At 39.8% G+C, this 17688-nt stretch overlaps 1 protein-coding gene across 1 annotated transcript in view; it reads right to left on the bottom strand.

Annotated features, from left to right (window-relative positions):
- Positions 1-17688, bottom strand: part of USP10 (ubiquitin specific peptidase 10) — a 66853-nt gene that overhangs the window by 18130 nt on the left and 31035 nt on the right. The window contains exons 2-4 of the mRNA XM_032488191.1: positions 16007-16075; positions 11592-11652; positions 6445-7491 (exon numbers count right to left, since the gene is read on the bottom strand). Coding sequence (XP_032344082.1) covers positions 6445-7491; positions 11592-11652; positions 16007-16075 — 1177 coding nt within the window. The remainder of the gene's footprint in view (positions 1-6444; positions 7492-11591; positions 11653-16006; positions 16076-17688) is intronic.

Genomic DNA, 17688 nt, shown 5'->3' with positions numbered 1-17688 from the left:
AAGGGGCTGCTCAGGGGTTCAGAGGATCGCAGGACGGAAGGAGCTATGGAAGGGCAGAACCACCAGGGTTTCGAAGGGGAACAAGTGAAAACAGCACTAGAGGCAAAGGCTCCCGAGGTAGGGCAGGGGTGGAGGGGACAGGGGAGGCGGCCTGATGATATTGATTCCTGCTCAACACACACACTGAAGAGAAACAGGAAGAAAATGACCAGGGACATGTACACAAGACCGACCTGAAACCTCCCTCCCAAGTCACCTGCTTTAACAGACTCAAAAATGTGATTATAGATTGGTCAAAGTACTCAATTTGCATCTTGTTAAATTTTTAAAATCATTTATGACGAGGCCAACTCCACTCTCAAAGGGGAAGCATGTATAAAAACATCAAGAACTAACTGCTGTAAGCTGGAAAACCCATCTCCTCTTTTATGTTCTTAAATGAACTACATACCAGAACAATCTGCACACCTGGAGGCTGAAACCCTCAAGGCCTGTGAAATCACAGAATACATCTGATTTAAAACTATTAACTGACTTCTTTCCAACATTTATCCGGGGAACAGTGTGTATCGGTTGGACAGAACCATTAAGTTTCTACAGCAACCCTTACCTTGAATCAATGCACACTTCTGGCCACTACTTTTGGTTTGCTTATTTTAAGGAATGGGTAGGTAAAAAAAAAAAGTTTCACTGTGTCTTCCGTAATATTAAGTTCAAGTCTCTTAGCATCACCTAGTGGTTTGTTCAATAACTGCAAGTAACAAAACTTTCCAAGTAGACACACATGTCCAGAAGTAAAAAGGCAAAAACTCTGAAACATAAATGTATAACAAAAGGACATTCTGCTCTCAGTACATTTATTAGAGAATGTACTAAACTAGCTTCTTTTCAAGTCTTTAACATCCTTTGAGAGCCTTCTGGTACAATAAATACAGATGAATCAGTCTTTACAGACTGAGAACATACAGAAGAAACTAAGCAGTCTAGATTTTTCTTAACAATTGTGTTATTATTCTAGAAAATATTTCTCTACAATGACAAGTCTTTCATCAGCTAAAATACAGAATCACCCTGTTACATGGTCCAGAGACCCCAGATCTCAAAGCAGGACTGACCAACGCCTGCAGCCGTGCACACCTGGGTCTCGGGGTGGTGGTGTGTCTTGCTCACTATCTCGGTTCCTGATCAACAACTGGCCTCGCCTTGAGGGCTGTCTAAGGAACAAGACAGGAAAGGAACAGATGGCAGCTCTTACTAGGAGAAAGAGAGTCATCACTTGCAGAGGGGCTCCTTAGGGACAACACCCACACTGTCAGCTGCTCCGCTGAGCCCCCCGTCCATCCCTGGTCCGACACTGCCCAGCCCACTGGCTCCACCAGTCTCCCAGCCTCCTTCCTTCCCTTGTGCCCCTCTGCAAAGGACTGCTTCTCTCTTTCTCCTAGTAGGAGCTGCCATCTGTTCTTTCCTATCTTGTTCCCTGGACAGCCCTCAGGGCAACACCTGTTGTTACTTACCTAGATAGTGGGCAGCATAGTTAAGTACTCACTAGACAGAAACAGGGGATGAATTCAACCTCTGGAGACTAAAGCTGTGGGTGTGGCACATGAATCCATTCCATTTGTCAGGAACGACCCAGTGGGGTTTAAAGGTCATCCTACCACACAGCGCAGAGAGCCTCCGGCAGCTGGGTGCACTAGTGGAGAGGCAGACTGAGGGCAAGAGTCCAGGAAGACAGAGCAGGCGACTAGGGTTCATGTCCTGGTCCTCCCTCTGCAGCCTGGAGCAGACAACACACTGCCCCATGCATGGTTATGCTGAGGACATGTGATAACGTAATATTGGGCAGCTCATTACAGATGCTCCATAATTCTTACCAGAAAATAAAGAGCTAATACAGGTGGGGAGAGAAGGAAAAAGGAAATTACTTTACGGAAGAGTTTAAGAGAACCAACACTTCACAGTACTCCAAGAAACATTAGCTTAAATTCCTTAAAGTTAAGTTTTGACTATTTTATGAATATATACTAATAAAGTTACTCTCCAAATGGAATGAAAGGTAAAAAATTAAGGTTAAATATCTTATTGTCTAAGATTTTTGATTAAAAACTGTGTCTGAACAATTTAAATGTTCAGTTTTACAATACATTTAATTCCTGTAAAGTCACTGATCCGAATAATGCCAAAATGAATAGATATTATTGCTGTAATTCAGAGGTCAATATTCATGACTTGCAGTTAAGCCAGTATGACTTCTGCTAATTTTTTGACATAACCACTGGCTCTACACTTCATTAAGTTTCTTTTATTAACAACATCACTGTTTCCATTTACTATTTTATTCCTAGCCCAAAGTCCAATAAGCACTGTAATTATGGAGGTCAAAATAATTAAAACCAGAAGGGCAGCCTAAGGAGACAGAGCAAGTATTTCCTGAGGCTGAAACTTTAAATCTGACCTATGGTCCCAAGCCATCACTGTCAAGTTTTCTATTTTACCATCCTTTAAGGCAAATAATCAGAAGTTAACTCTAATAACAAACTTTCCCCCAGAGGCCTTCCTTTCAATCCATCACTGTTGATGTAATTTACTTCTCAGATCCATTTAGATATTAAATTTAGGAAGGTGGCCCCCTCAACCATCTTTTCCACAGGAGTTGGTAGGGCTGCCCAGAACAATGTCATTAGAATGGCATGAAATGCCATGTGACTTCATATCACATAAAAGATATGAAATTGACAACATTATCTTCACCTGTGTAATAGTTCATACATTAAATGACTGAATTAAAGTTCAGCTTTCTTATGAAATCTGATGAGAGACAAAAACAGAGTGGTTAATTCCCTCTCTTATATATCAAGACACATACAGTAGCTCACATCTGTTACAGATCACTCAAATGAAATCATTTATGAACTCAGTGGCAAAACTAGCACTGTAAACTCTTAAGTCAACATAAACTATGATTACTCTTATACATATTTTACTTATCAAATCTGTTTTTCTAAAATTAGGATTTAGGTCATATAACCATTTAAAATCCATGAAAACTCAAGGTGCAGAACTTTCACTGATTCTTAAGGATCAATAACTGGCTCGTAATCAACATTCTGATGCTGCTGACCTGCTTTTCTGTCATCTTCCTAACTGTCCAGAACATTCTCCAAGTGTCTTTCTTTTCCTCATCACATCACTTTGGAAGAACACACGCTATCTTGGTTACCTAATCAGGTGGAGGACAGCAAAGTGACCAAAATGAACCACTACCCATTGGCCATAGATCAACATACGTTTTATAAGTGGAGGGGTCTCTGTTTAGTTCTATAAAAGAGACATAACAGAAATATCAGCAAGGACATACACCTGTCAACTCAGATATGGACTGAACTCCCTATCACCAGCGCGATTCTGCAATTCCTGTACAGGTGCTGTTCCTTTTCAGGTGAGTGCACGCTGCATTATCACTGCCTTTGCTGCTTTGGAGAATTTGGAAATTCAAAGTAACTGAAAAATCATTTCCCAAGGGTGGGGGAAATATAAAATTGATATATAAACCACCAAAACAAAGATCAATCAAGGTATATTTTTGTTTAAAATAAATACGAACCCAAGAATTCATTTTCTGAGCAGATCTAACCTGCAATGATTTTGTTGCTCTCTCCAGCAACAATTTTTAGGTATTAAACTGTACAAAATCATATATTAAATGTGTTTTAATGAAAATTCATAATAAGTGATATTACTGTAGATGCCTCAATTCCCTCACTGAACTTTTTTTTTTAAAGCTGTCTAAGAACTCAGTTTACCTAGTTCTCTTACAACTGGAATTTAACCTCATTCAGTCTGGGTACCTGGCCTGGCCTCTCCTCCTGCCCACCATTATTTATACTCCTTTAAAACAAAATACACTGATGCATGATTTTAAAAGCAAAATATAAAATACAAAATAGCTCTATTTGTGATGTGAAGGCATCTGATACAATTAAGGTTTGGGATATGACAAGTGTTCCTCAGTAAAAACCCAAGAAGAGTTTAAGGTTCATCATAAGGATATGTTTCATTTCCAACATCACACATATAGCCAACTCTCAACTACGTGAGCTAATGGCCAAGCAACAGCACAGATTATCCCTATGTTACTGGTAAGTAAGCAGGTCATACTTACTCTCCAACATGGGTGAGCCTAATGTTCTGCAACTACTTTCAATACAAGTCATTAAGAATGAAGATTCTTAAGTTTCTTTCTCTCCCCTCCTGGCTCATCATTCCTACTAAAAAATGGCATATATCCCCTATTCCCCGGACAGTAAACTCCAAACCACTCACTGAAACACAGATCCATCCCCAAGCCTCTGCAGGCCTTTTGTTCAGGTTCACCCTTCCTGCAGGGCTGTGGAAGGCATTCAGTGTTTCAGTCTAACTGCTCTTTCCTTCCATCTCCTTTTCTAATAATACTTTACACTCAAGAAGAAACAGCAAATGAAACAAAATGTTGACAAAATGACACCATGAAGATGGTCCTGCCACCAAGAAGGTGAAAGCAGACCCCATTAAAGTGATGGATAAACAGACTACGGGGTAATCAAGAGCTGGTTGTTTTTCACTTCAAAATGTCTTCTGTGATTCTTTTTCTTCATTTACAGCTGATTTGTCTTTCTGATTTGTATTTCACTTGTGGTTATACAGAAATTACTTGGCATTTATTAGGCACAGACTTTTAATGACAAGGCAGGTGATCCAGAAATGCAGACCTAATCAAAAATAGGATTAGGAGAATAAATGGGGAGGGGGGGAGAGATACAAAAACAATTACTTGAATTGTTGGAGCAATGCTCTTCACTGATACAAATAACTAAGACCCCTACTTTCAATATTTCAGAAAGTAGGTTAACATTAGATTTTAGCAGGTCAACTAGATTTTAACATACGTCAGCAAACTATATATTAAATCACATTTAAAGTCATATGACTAGAATGCTTTAAAACATTTAAATGAATCTTTTCCTTTAAAACATTTAAAATGAAGCTTTTCCTTCTTATTTTAAATAAAGATTGAGAAAGTTTCCCAGGAATGGGAGGTTTTCCTTTGTGGAGCAATTTTTAAGAATACAAATACAATGCCTTCTGACTTTGAACCTAGAATGTACATTTTTAAAAGTATCCCACCAAGTATTTTTCATAATAGGTTAAAAGTAAACTTTTAACTTAATGATCTATACAAAGACTTATATTGTCTTTTCCTGGCTTTCCCTTGCAATGAATACATTTTAAAAGTTATAATAAAAAAAAACCACCCAAATAATCTAAAAGCTATAATTTAAAAAGCCCAAATGATGACTGGTTTATCAATTAACCTCTCATTTTAAGAGAATTCCAGACCCCTAGATTATTCAAAATAATATATTCTGCATAAGGAATAAAATGCTTACTTAAAAAAATTTTAAAGTATTGCTTGCTGTCATCTTACTGCCATCAAAAGGATGTATTCTATAGTTGATAGAATTCTGACCATTCACAAAAGGGTATGCAGCTTGCATCTTGCTATTGCTTTCATCCTCATGCTAGTAATGTCAGGTATCCCAAGATGTTAAATTGGCAAAGATCACAAAAAGCCTGAGTAGGACAGCTTGTTCTAACTCAGCTAATGGGGCGAGAATCTGAGGAGCAACCACTGAACTGGATGCAACGAAACCTGAAGAACTAGCCCTGGCTGCTTAGATGCAGATCAGCATACCCACTCCTCTTGGTTTCTGACTTCCTACTTGAACTTTAAAAATTGCAAATCATGCAGCTTGACAGTTCTACTGTGAATTAATCCTACTTTTGAGTCTCAGCACTTCAAAATAAAAACATAAACCTTAGGCCAAATTGTGACAGTTTTTCTTCTCCTGTCAGGAGCCGACCTTGGTGAACTAATACTGAATAAAAATCCATTTATTCAACCCAAAATTGGCATTAAAAAGAAAAAAACCTGAACAATTTCTTATATCCTAAGAGAGAAAGAGAAACAGGGCAAAGTGAGTCCAGATCAGGATTATGACACCAAAGGTACACAACAGCTGTACCACAGATAGGACTGTCCATGGTGGTCATACAACAGAGCACAATTACTTGATCAAAAGGCAGGAAATGGAAATGTAATCTGTCAACAAAATGTACTGCTAACGACATGGATTTTTTTTTTTTTACTTAACATAATGGATGTGACCTCCACCTCTATCCCATTTGCTTATATATCATTTTACTTTTAGTACTTTTAAATGTTTAGATGACATTTAAGGCACAGGCATTCTTCAGAAATCCCTCTAACATACAGGTCAGCTACTATGGCTATGGGTAACAATATACCACCACAGTTTTTAGCCCAGACTTTCTCAAACTTCTCGTTCAACAGGCGATGAGACCTGCTCCCATCTTCGCTTTAGACCTGTACCTTTTGAACTGTACCTGCAATCTTTATGGCTACAGGATCCTCTGAAACTGGAACCAGCCCTTCCTTGATTTCGGCCTGCTTTTCGGGGACAAGGGGAGACATGGTGGGAGGGGAATACTTAGTTTCCATGGAAGCCACGGGCGAGGAGGAGGAGGAAGAGGGCTTAGAATCATGAAAGAGACTGGCCCATGACTTAGCAGGCTGACTGGTGGGAGTGGTGCCCACCGCAGAGGTCAGGGTGTCCGCGGGAGGCGAGGTGCTCTCGGCTTTCGTCGGGTCCGAGTCTGTGCTTTCCACAGTGTGCAGCTCCACCCCATTGGCAGCTGTGCCCTCGCCCAAGGATTCAAGTATTTGTCCGTTAGCAACTCCAAGGTTCTCAGTAGTATCGGTCCCACAATAAGGCTGAGCCACAGCTGTCCTCAACAGGGCGTCCCTGCCAGCCTCTGCGGGGAGGCAGGATTGTTCAAAGTCAGCCCCGTGGCAGCCTTCAGGCTGCCCTGCAGTCCTGGCCTCACTGTCGAGGGCTCCAGGAAAAGAACCACCAGGCACAGCGTCACTGACAAAGTCTGTGGAGTCCTGAGGGCTGCCACAAGTCCTGAGTGTCCCCGAAGGGGGCAAATCACCCATCAACTCTGCATCCTCTGGGCCCACACTGTTTGGGACCGCTGGGTTGGCATGGCCATTGACCAGAGCTTCTGTGGAAGTACCAACCTCATTGCCATCTTTCAAGTAACTGTAATATCCAGGCGGACGTTTTTTCTTCTTTTTACGCTCCCTTTGTCCAAGACCACCTGAGACACCATCGGCTTCCAAAACTTCCGCCTCCACATTAGAGCTGCCATCCAGAGCAAGGGCAGAGCCTGGGTATTGGCAGTCAGAAGGGCTGTAGTTAACTTCTTTATCTATATCAGGGGTCTTTTTGGAAGTTGTGCAACTAAGAATAAATTCAGGGGCCTGAGGATTCAGTGTGCTTGAAATACTGTAGTTTGGAGTTCTCGGCAAAGTGTCATTGGGTTCAATAATTTCGTTAACACCAAATTCAATTCTCTGATAGTCCTGTCCTGTTTAGAAAGAAAACAATATGTAAATATCCCACTAGTTAAGAACACAGTTACACAAACTATAAAAGTCTCAGTAATTATTTCTTTTGGAAACTGACACCCTAAAGTCTTGTAGTAATTAACAAAGCTATGACATTTAATTTCTGTAGTGAATGAATAACTTGCTGAAAATATATAACTACATAATTATATTTAGTTTGTGGATATGAAATACAGAAGCCTGTATTTATTTTCTGCTCTCAGGGTAGCCAAGGGAGACTTTCAGAAGGTAGAAATTAAATGAAATTATAATGGAAAACAAATAATATTCTGCCTGTCTGAAAACATCCTTCAATGAAATCTGACTTTATTAGCTTACTTTACGCCTGAGACTAGAGTATATGTATTTTGGACAATTAAAAAAAAATCAAGATTACTAAGGGATTCCAAATTCACTGCTATGTATATGGCTTCTCTAATTCATGTAATAATAATTTACAAAGTATGAATTACACAGAAGCACTCTTTTGCATTATCTGTCTCCTGATCTCCTCTACACTCTTAACTGCAGTCTGAAAATGAGATTGCATGAGAGCGTGTGAGTTCCACTAAATTAATTCATAGTGGATTAAATTCCATGGGTAATGAAGATACTTCCAAAAGATCAAGTTAGAACTACAAATCTATAAAAAAATGTCCTCGGAACGCTTCAGTACTTCCCTCCCCACTGACAATCTACATATTTTATCTGTTCTAAGATGTACATTTTTTCGTAGTTCACATCTCTGATACTAGGTTGAGTTTTAGAATCAACTGAGTCTTTCAACACACACCAAGCACCAATGTCATCTTATATCTGATGAAAGAGTTACACACGTTGAAGTAAAGGATACATGCTTTTTAAATTCACTTTTAGTGCATAGCTGATGATTTCTCCATGTACAGCACAAAAGGCCAACTTTTTTTCAAGGCATGTATTTCAAGGGAAAAAAAAAATCACAATACCAGAAGAACCATATTCTATTATAGAAAACTGAATATATTTTACTTTGGAAGTCTTTTTAGAGAAGGAAAAACAGCCCCAGAGAGGGGCCAGGGGCCTCAACAGTTTCTTAATTCTTCATTTGTTTTGTTATCGCACGCCCTGAGGGTGGGGAGAATACACCAGCCCAATGGCAAAAAGTTCCTGAAAAAGGAACACTTATGATGATTACAACAAACTGCAAACATGGCTTTTCCTATAAAGCCATGAGGTGGCAATTTGAATCCTCTGGCCCTGAGCACTGATTTGCTGTTTCCTTATTTTGAAAATAATCACCTAAGAGAAATTAATTTCTCTCCTATTATACCTAAAAGTGAACTGTCCAGTTTGCTTCCAGGCATTGCCTATCCCGTGACTTTTCGAGGATGCAGTGCTGTTACATGGACTGAAATGGATGTGCCTGAAGAAGTGAAGATGACTCCGCAAGGGGAGGCAGCCCTTTGGGGACTGTCTGTGTATTGTGAATCACATTAAAAATTAGTATGTGGGGGTGTGGGTATAGCCCAGTGGTAGAGTACATGCTTATTAGCAGGCATGAGGCCCTAGGTTCAATCCCCAGTATTTCCATTTAAAAAGAAAAAGCACATGCTGTATCACACAGCTTGTGCCAGATTTTGATTATAGACACAGTGCCTTCCACATCTCAATTCCTAATCTTATCATACCATAAAACATTCTAAAATGTGATGTGACATTAATGGAAACATTTCAATATGCTACAGTTTTATCAAAACATTTACGCAAGATAGTGTCTGAACAAATCACTGGAAGGCAGATTCCTACCCAGAACAGTTCCTTTTTTCCATCCAGGAACATCTGTCATGGCTATATGGATACAGTGCACTGCAGGGCAGAGAAGTCAGGACAAGCCCAATCTGTCAGGCAGGAAGAGTGGTGGAAGGCCTGCAAACTCGGGCCTCAAACAACCCTATCAACACACTGGGTCAACAGGAACTCAGCACTCAGGTCAATGCAGACAGTAGGGAAAGAAAAAACAGCTCAGACAAAACAATGACATCTTCACATAGCTTTTCTCAAAGTCTACTCACTGCAGCCACACAGCACAGCAGCCTGGGGAGCCCGGACAGGTCACAAGCTGGCAGAGGCACTCAGGTAGTTCTCCTGCCCACAACTGTCTGATAACTACTGCTTTAGTGGCTTCCTCAGCTGATTTCTCCAATTAACTCTTAAGTCAGTCAACTTGATAATGGAGCACCTAGCGATAGGCAAAGTGCTTATGCGGGGTGTGTGTCAGAGATTAGCAAGGAGAGGTCCCTGCCTCAGGGAGTTACATCTACTAGGGAGACAGACACAAAAGATGAAGATGGCAGAGGGAGGGTAAAATGAAGCTTCAAGAGCTTTACAAAAAAGAATGCTTCCGGACACAAAAAAGAGATCCATTTCAATCAGAAGATATGCAGAGATCAGTGGCTATTTCATGCTTTGGGAACCGACTCAAAAAGGCAGCAGTATAAAAGGTACGCTGTGCTGGGAGCCCCCGCCAAGAGCCTGCGTGGCTGGCTATGGTGGGAAGTAGAACAATTCATCCTAAATCATTCATCCAAAACCATACTGCGGGTTTACAACACTGCAGATAGTACACTGTGCAGCTCCTCAACACATAAGTGGATGAACTGTGGTCTCTGCCACCCACAGCTGAACTCTGTCTAAAGAGGGAGGCAGACTCATCCCTGGACAGTGGACTAGAACTGTAAGAGAAATAAAAGTAACAGAAACAAGACAACAGAAAGGGCCTCAGAGTATAGGGACCTTCAAGCTGGCCTGACACTAACCATGTGAGCAGCTGTGTTACTGGCAGATTAAAAGATGTACCTAAGTGAAGAGAGGAGAGAATGGAGAAAAAGAGCCAAGAAGTGTAAGTGAACAGGAATGCCAGCCTGGAAGGAGGGAATGGACGAGAACACTGAGTGGCCAGATATTATGAGGATGCTGAGGCTACCACCTGGACTAGAAAGGAAGCAGTGACATGACAGGGAAAGTAAGGAGCCTTTTCAAGCACTGAGTAAACACTTGCAGCACAACTACTGTGCGCAAAGTACATGAAGACAGGGAGAACCTCAACCAAGACCACCAAGTCGCTCCAGAGGCTGGGTGGCCCAGCAAGGGCATGTGGGTCCCTCCAGTTCTGCTCATTTAACTCCCATCCCAAGCCATCATTTGAACTGCTCTTTCCCTTGTGATCCTTATAAAGCTGCTAATAATTTTAGATATAACCACTTCCTGATTTTACTGTAGATAAAAAGTTCAGTCTTTCTAAGATTTATATTTAAATCTAAATTATAATAAAGCCCTTTCATAGGTCTGACAATGCTAATGAAACAGGGAACAAAATCCCCGCTCTCAGAGAAAAGGTTCGGCCTCTGAGGCCAGCAGAGACCTTTAACACCTGAGCAAATGGTCTAGGCAGGTCTGATCTGTGCAACCACAGCCCAGCCGACAAGATTAAATGACCCTGCTATCACTTAAACACTGGATACTTAATACAAAAGGGTTGTATCTCAATAAGCACCATCTCCAGTAATCAGCTCAAAGTCTGGGCCAGAGGGAAAAAAAAAAACAAGCCAAGAGGTGAAGAGGTCACCTGAATTCCCAAGGGCCTTGGTGACAGACGGGGACATAAATGTAAACTGCAGGAGAACAGATCTGAGCAGCCACTGACCGGGGCGAGAAGCACATGTTTAGAGACTGGCCAGCTCTGGGCCCAGCAGCCACCGCATGCAGACAGAAAAGCCCACTTCAGAACCTTTACAAAGAGCCTTGGCCATGAAGGCCACCCCTGTGCCACTGACGACTGTCAGGGAAAAACAGAAATGAGCAACCAGCTTTTTAACTCAACCTTGCCCATCTGACACACTGAAGCACAGAATAAATTGTAATTCTTTAGTCAAAACAGTTCTGTGATTAAATCTGCTACAGTTTACAGCAAAAATACTGAACAGTAAGGGAATGTTTACTCAAAAAGAATGAATGAACAGAAAAATGCTGTTTCCAGAAAGCCTGCCCACCCAGCACAGGGCCAGGATAGGCATCGGGGGAATAAAGAGGAGAAGCCACTTACCATCGGGTAGTTCCCCGGGATCCTGTGCACCGCACAGAACTGTTCCGCCGTATGGAGGGAGCTGCATAGGGAATTGGAAAACAAATCTTAATTCAACAAAATGTTAAAAGCAGCACATGCTATCTTGTTAAAGCAACCTTCATTAAAACACTTTATCCACTCAACTTATGATAATATTTTTATAAAATAAGACAGATGGCCACACAGTAAAATTAAACATCATTTTAAAACACATCGGAATGCTTTTCAATATTTATTGCTATTAAACAGATACAAAAATGAGGCCAAAAAAATGGACTCCAATGGACACATCAATCAGCTACAACGAAAGACTCATGACACCAGTCCTTTCAGAAGAGCTGGACCGCCCACAGATACGACAGCCACTTTTCCACCCACTAGTAAAGAGGCTCTTAACGACCATCTGCACACTTGAGGTTCCCCATCACTCCATGTCTGCTCAATGTCAGAGGCAGGAACCAAGCCCAGGCAAAGAGAGGACAACGTCCCTGGGAAGGAAAAGCCTGGGAATCAGGGCTGCCTGTTTAACACGGGACCTTAAATACCTGAACTGGGGGCTATAGATCACACTGCTTGTTTGGAAGACAGAAAGCAAAATGGTAAGTGTCTGAGCTCTTTGTAAAATGAAGGAAGGTATTATGAATATAGCAATTTTTTTCCTTCCTAGCCATTCCATAATACGTAGGAGATGGGAATGTTCCAAATGGGTATGTCTGAGATGAGAAAGTTTAGGATGGGAAGGGGTGAGGATGGGAAGGGGTAAAGTAAGTGGACAGGTAACTGCTACCCGAATGCAGAACAAAACAATGACACCCTACCACAGCTTTTCTCCAGGCCTGCTCGCTGTAGCACACACAGCACCATGGCCTGGGGGGCCTGGACGGGTCCTGAGCCTGCAGTGTTCAGAGGCACCCAGGTGATTCTCCTGCCCACAACTGTCTGAGAACTACTGCTTACGTGGCTTCCTCTGTTAACTCCTCCAATCAACTCCTAGTCAGTCAATTCAATCATCAGAGATAAAAGTTTATCACTCCAAGTAACCAAGTTCTCTCCTGAGAGGATTAATGACAAATAAGAAGCTAAGAAAACAAAGGGTGATTCAAAAGGAACTGACCGCTTTCAGAACTTGAGAGCAGCAGGTGTGACCCCCACTCGGGGGCACCTGGTGTTCACCACAGGGACACAAGGAGAGAAAGCACTCTGTGTGCGAACTGGACTGCACTTGGCCTTGCACTTGCAAGGACATTTGCACACCACTCAAAAGCTCATGGCGGTGTCCCGCGTTCACCACCCGCATGGACACACAGAGCAGAAAGGTTATGTCTGAAGAAGCAGCAAAGGCTGATTCCCTCCGCCCTCATCCAAGTTTAGCCAACTCCCATACACAAAACACCTCCTTTTTCTCTCAGTGGCACGAGGGTGCCCCCTGGTGATGGAAATCCACATAACTGTTAAGGTGCTCAAAAGTACTCTACTTTGTTTTTTAAAATCACATTTTACTTACACACAAAACCTAGTAAGTGGTAAAGGCAGAATCTGAAAACAGACCACCTGGCAGACTCCAGGGCGATACTGCCTTTCTCTGTTGGTGTGCTTACAACACTTATTTTGGTCTACTAATCTGGTATGAGTCTAACTGGAAATTACTGAATGCTTGAATGAGTTCAGACACAGAAAAAATGCATGTGTGTGTTTCTTTTTTACTCTATAGCACTGCATATAGTACCTTTACTTCAGCAAACCTCTGTCACTTCTAAGATGCCCCTTTGTCTCACAAACTCACCAACATGCACATACTTGTGACAAACTACAAAGTATGTAATTGAGCTTTATTGTCAAATCTTAATTAAAAGAATACAGTTAGACTGTGGTGTTAGTAAATACCATCATTATTTCACTGTGATTCAAAGACAGAAATCAAAATTTGAATAATTAGTACAGTATACAGAGTACAACCTCAATTAACACTAACACTTGGGGAATACAGGATCTGATTATATTTATCCTTAATTGACTTTTTAAAATTAGAAAACCCTAAACTTCAATACTTATTCAGTAGAATTCTAAAATGCACAGATATATATTATCGCCTTAGGGAATACAATATATAATTTAGCTTTGACTATTTCCTGTCTCATATCCTTAGACTTCTTAAAATTATAACTGCTAGCATCAACAAACATAAGAGAGATGGTGTTGAGCTGAATTTATTCATTTTCTAAAATGAAACCTGATATAAGCTTTATCTTCTTTGATTTCTTTCTCCTAAAGTAAAAAAAAAAAAAGTAATAAATCTTTTTTACATTTGCATTGTCTAAATAATACTTTCAATTTGTTCCATTTAATCCTACCTCCACAACCCTAAAAATGTTTTTAGAATTCAATAAGCCGAGGTGAAGAGTGAAGGACTTGCCAAGGTCACAAGTGGCCCACCCAGACTCTAACCCTATTCTACATACTTAAATTTCTCTTGCCCCATTTTACCAAGCAAAAGAACTCCATATATGAGTATTTAATATGCATGCAAATATACAAATGGGTATATTAAAAGATCTGAAATTAAGGAGTCTAAGATGCTAAATTTCATTAAAAGTTAACTAAGATTTTGCTTAATATATACTTATTTCTTCCCCCTTTCCTCATTTTCAATGTAATTTCAACAGTTTTCATATTTAAAACATCAATCTGAAAAAGTTTTCCAGGTTAAGTTTTTATTAAACTAGAACAGATACTATTAATCACATAAGAGCTGACATAAAAGAAGATCCAACTGAAGATATATATCACAATCATGTTTACGAAAACTGCTATAAAGATATTAATTCTACTACAAATTAATCCATAATTTTAACACAATTCCAAATGACATTTCAACAAGATTTTTCACAGAACTTGAAGTGCTGATCATAAATTCCTAAGGAAGAGTTAAGGATGAAAAAGAGGCAAAATGCTTTTAAGTATAAAAAGTGTGTGTCCTACCACAAGACTGATTACAAAGCTGCAACAATTAAAACATGGTACGCAGACAGAGATAAAGCAAAAGGCACAATGAACCAGTGGAGCACGCGTGGAGACATGCGTGCGGCCCGACAGGAGCCCCACCTCACACACACACAGTCAACAACTCAGTCTCAGTGTTACTACATACTAAATTGAAAACAAAAACTCTAAGTAAAACTTTTTAGAAGAAAACAAATGTCTTTATTACCTCAGGGAAGGGAAGAATTTCTTAAAGACATTTTTTAAACCAAAAATCCAAAAACCATGAGGAAAAAATCAATACATTTGACATTAAAAGTTAAAAATGTATTCCCCTTACCCAGGGAAAAAAAGTGTATCATATATGAAGTTTAAAACCCCTCATGAGAGAAGATACCTGCAATATGCGAAACCAGAGATTATGAATCCTATCAATAAGAAAAAGACAAGCCATCTGATAAAAATATGGACAATGGATATAGATCAGGTAATACGTAGAAGCAGAAATCTACACTGCTAACAGACATATCAGAGTAATGAAACAGTGCTCAACTGTTTATAATCTGGGAAATGTAAATTTAAACAATAAAAATCCATTTATTATCCATCAGGTTATAATTATGCTCATACTAAGAATTAGCAAGAATTTTTTTTTAATGAGATCCAAAAACTCTCATGCTGACAGGAAAGCAGACTGTTAAAACCACTTAGAAAGCAGATTCAGTCTCTAATAAAACTAAAGATGCTTATTCCTTGCAGAGCCTAGCAATTACATTCTTAAGAATAGTTCCTGGAGAACCCCACAGAAGAGCATAAGGAGATATGACACAGTATGTTTACTGCCGCACTTCTGTAATAATGGGAGAATTGAAGATCTAAATGGTCCTAAACAGGAAAAAAGGCAAATAAAGTGTGGAATGTTCAATATTTAACAATTATAATCAAAGAACAAGAACATATATGTACAGATAAATCTAAAGAATATTTAGCTTAAAAAAACTACAAAATGATGCAAACAGCATAAAACCACTTACGTGACATTTTCAACCACACAAAACAATACAATGTACTATCTGTCCGACTACATGTATGCAGTAAGAGGTGAAAACCATAGTCAGGAAAGAATACTTAGCAATTTCAGCAGAGCCAGTAATTCTGGGGAAGAGGGGGAATGAGATGGGAGAGGAGACAATGGAGGCTTCAATTCTACCTGTAATGTTTTGCTACTTATAAATATAGCAAAGTGTTCAGATTAGTCGAATCTGATTGGTGGGTTCAGTCATTTCTCATACTAGTCTCTATGTTTCTCTACACGCTGGAACTTTTAATCAAAAACATAAATTAAAAAATAAAAAATAAACATAACTATCAATTATATCTACACCCATACTCAATAAAACAAAGTTTTGTCTTACCTCAACTGAAGAGCGAGGAGTCACGAAGAATTGATTGAATTCATCAGGGCTAAAATCTCCAAAAATATACTGAAAAAAAGAAAATCACTGATCACATAAAATACACAAAAAATATACTTTCAGAAAGAAAAAATGCTGTATCACACCAATCCTATAAATAATTGGGCCAGAATCCCCAAGACCCTTCCTCAATTAAACAAATCAAGATTCTGCAAACTGAGATTTCTAGGTGTAGCATTTTTCAATTACAAACAAGAAAATACTATTTAGCTTTTCCATAAATTGTCTAAGAACACTCTAGAGCTGATAAAGCTTACTTTGAAATGGGTCAACTTTGTTCATCAAACTCATAAGCAGATTCCTGCCTGCAGGAGAATTTTTTGGTTCACAGATATGCCTGGTCATTCCATTTACCTTTCTGTTGACTCATGTCACCACCTCCATTTCAATGTTCTCTTACATACTAAAGTAGAAAAAGTGGTTCAAATGGGGAGATAGGGAAATCCAAAAATGGGAAATGTTAATGACCCTGAGGGATGAACTTCTAAAAATGAATGTAATTTTTCATCTTAAAAGCACTGGAACAGAATACACAGAGAAACAAGTTACTCGACAGACACATACCTCATTGTGAACTCTCAAAGAATTCTGAACGTTACTTTCTGAAAAACTGGCACACTTGCACGGAAGCACGTTTGGTGAGTGCCCAGCAGTTCAGATTCTCCCTGGAGCTTCAAGAAACAAGTCACTGACAAGAATCAGTATGACTACATTCCCACAACAGAGAGTCGCTCACTAACTTATTTTATCAATAATCACTGAGAGCCTATTAAGTTCCGTGTACAACAAATGGCAAGCTGGATTGTGGTGACTCTGCTCCGACAGATGTGAGTCTAGTAACCTGCAGGGAAATTCACTGTAACTAAGTACTATATAAATGGGTAATATACATTATTATTCTAACTGTGAATAAATGGCAACCAACTCTTAGCATGTTGGTAAGAATGCACCAGCATTTCTGAGGAAAACATTTCTGGAGGGTGTGTTCCGGCAATAGCCACCAAGACTATAAATACATACTAAAAACAAACACATCTTGACATAATACTTGCAAAAGCATACACTTGCAAAAGTCCAGAAAGAAACTCTACATTGACAGTAATGATGAAAATACAGAATTCCAAAAACAATTTAGAAATGGTCTTCTGAAATACTTTCTCCCCTGACCGAAATACTTCAGTTGTGAGCTTAGATGGTCTTATCTCCAAAACTGGGGGAAAGCTGTATTAATTTCACTCCAGCACAAAACCAAGCAATGGAAAGGAAAGGTATTCTTATGTGAGAAGGAAGAAGAAAGGCAGGGTGGGGGAGGAAGTGACACTGTGACTGGTATTCCTTTACAGTCCCACTGCAGACAGCAAGCTTTCAGTCTAGATTTAAACCTCAAAGTTTACTCAAGAGAAAAATAAAAAGAGAAGCCACAGACTGGGAGAAAATGTTCTTGATAATACCAAATGCTGGCAAGGATGGAAGCAACCTGAACTATACTTGGTTGACAGGGATGCTGAATGGTGCAGCCCCTTTGGAAAAGAGTTTGGCAATTTCATATAGTTACTTACAACCCAGCAGACTCACTCCTAAGTACTTACCTAAGAGATGAAGACCTATATCCACAAGCTGTA

Source organism: Camelus ferus, chromosome 9 (genome assembly GCF_009834535.1).
Source record: "Camelus ferus isolate YT-003-E chromosome 9, BCGSAC_Cfer_1.0, whole genome shotgun sequence".
NCBI classification, from domain to species: Eukaryota; Metazoa; Chordata; class Mammalia; order Artiodactyla; family Camelidae; genus Camelus; species Camelus ferus.
The sequence above is the reverse complement of the archived record's forward strand: the minus strand, read 5'-3'. Positions and strand labels throughout refer to the sequence as shown.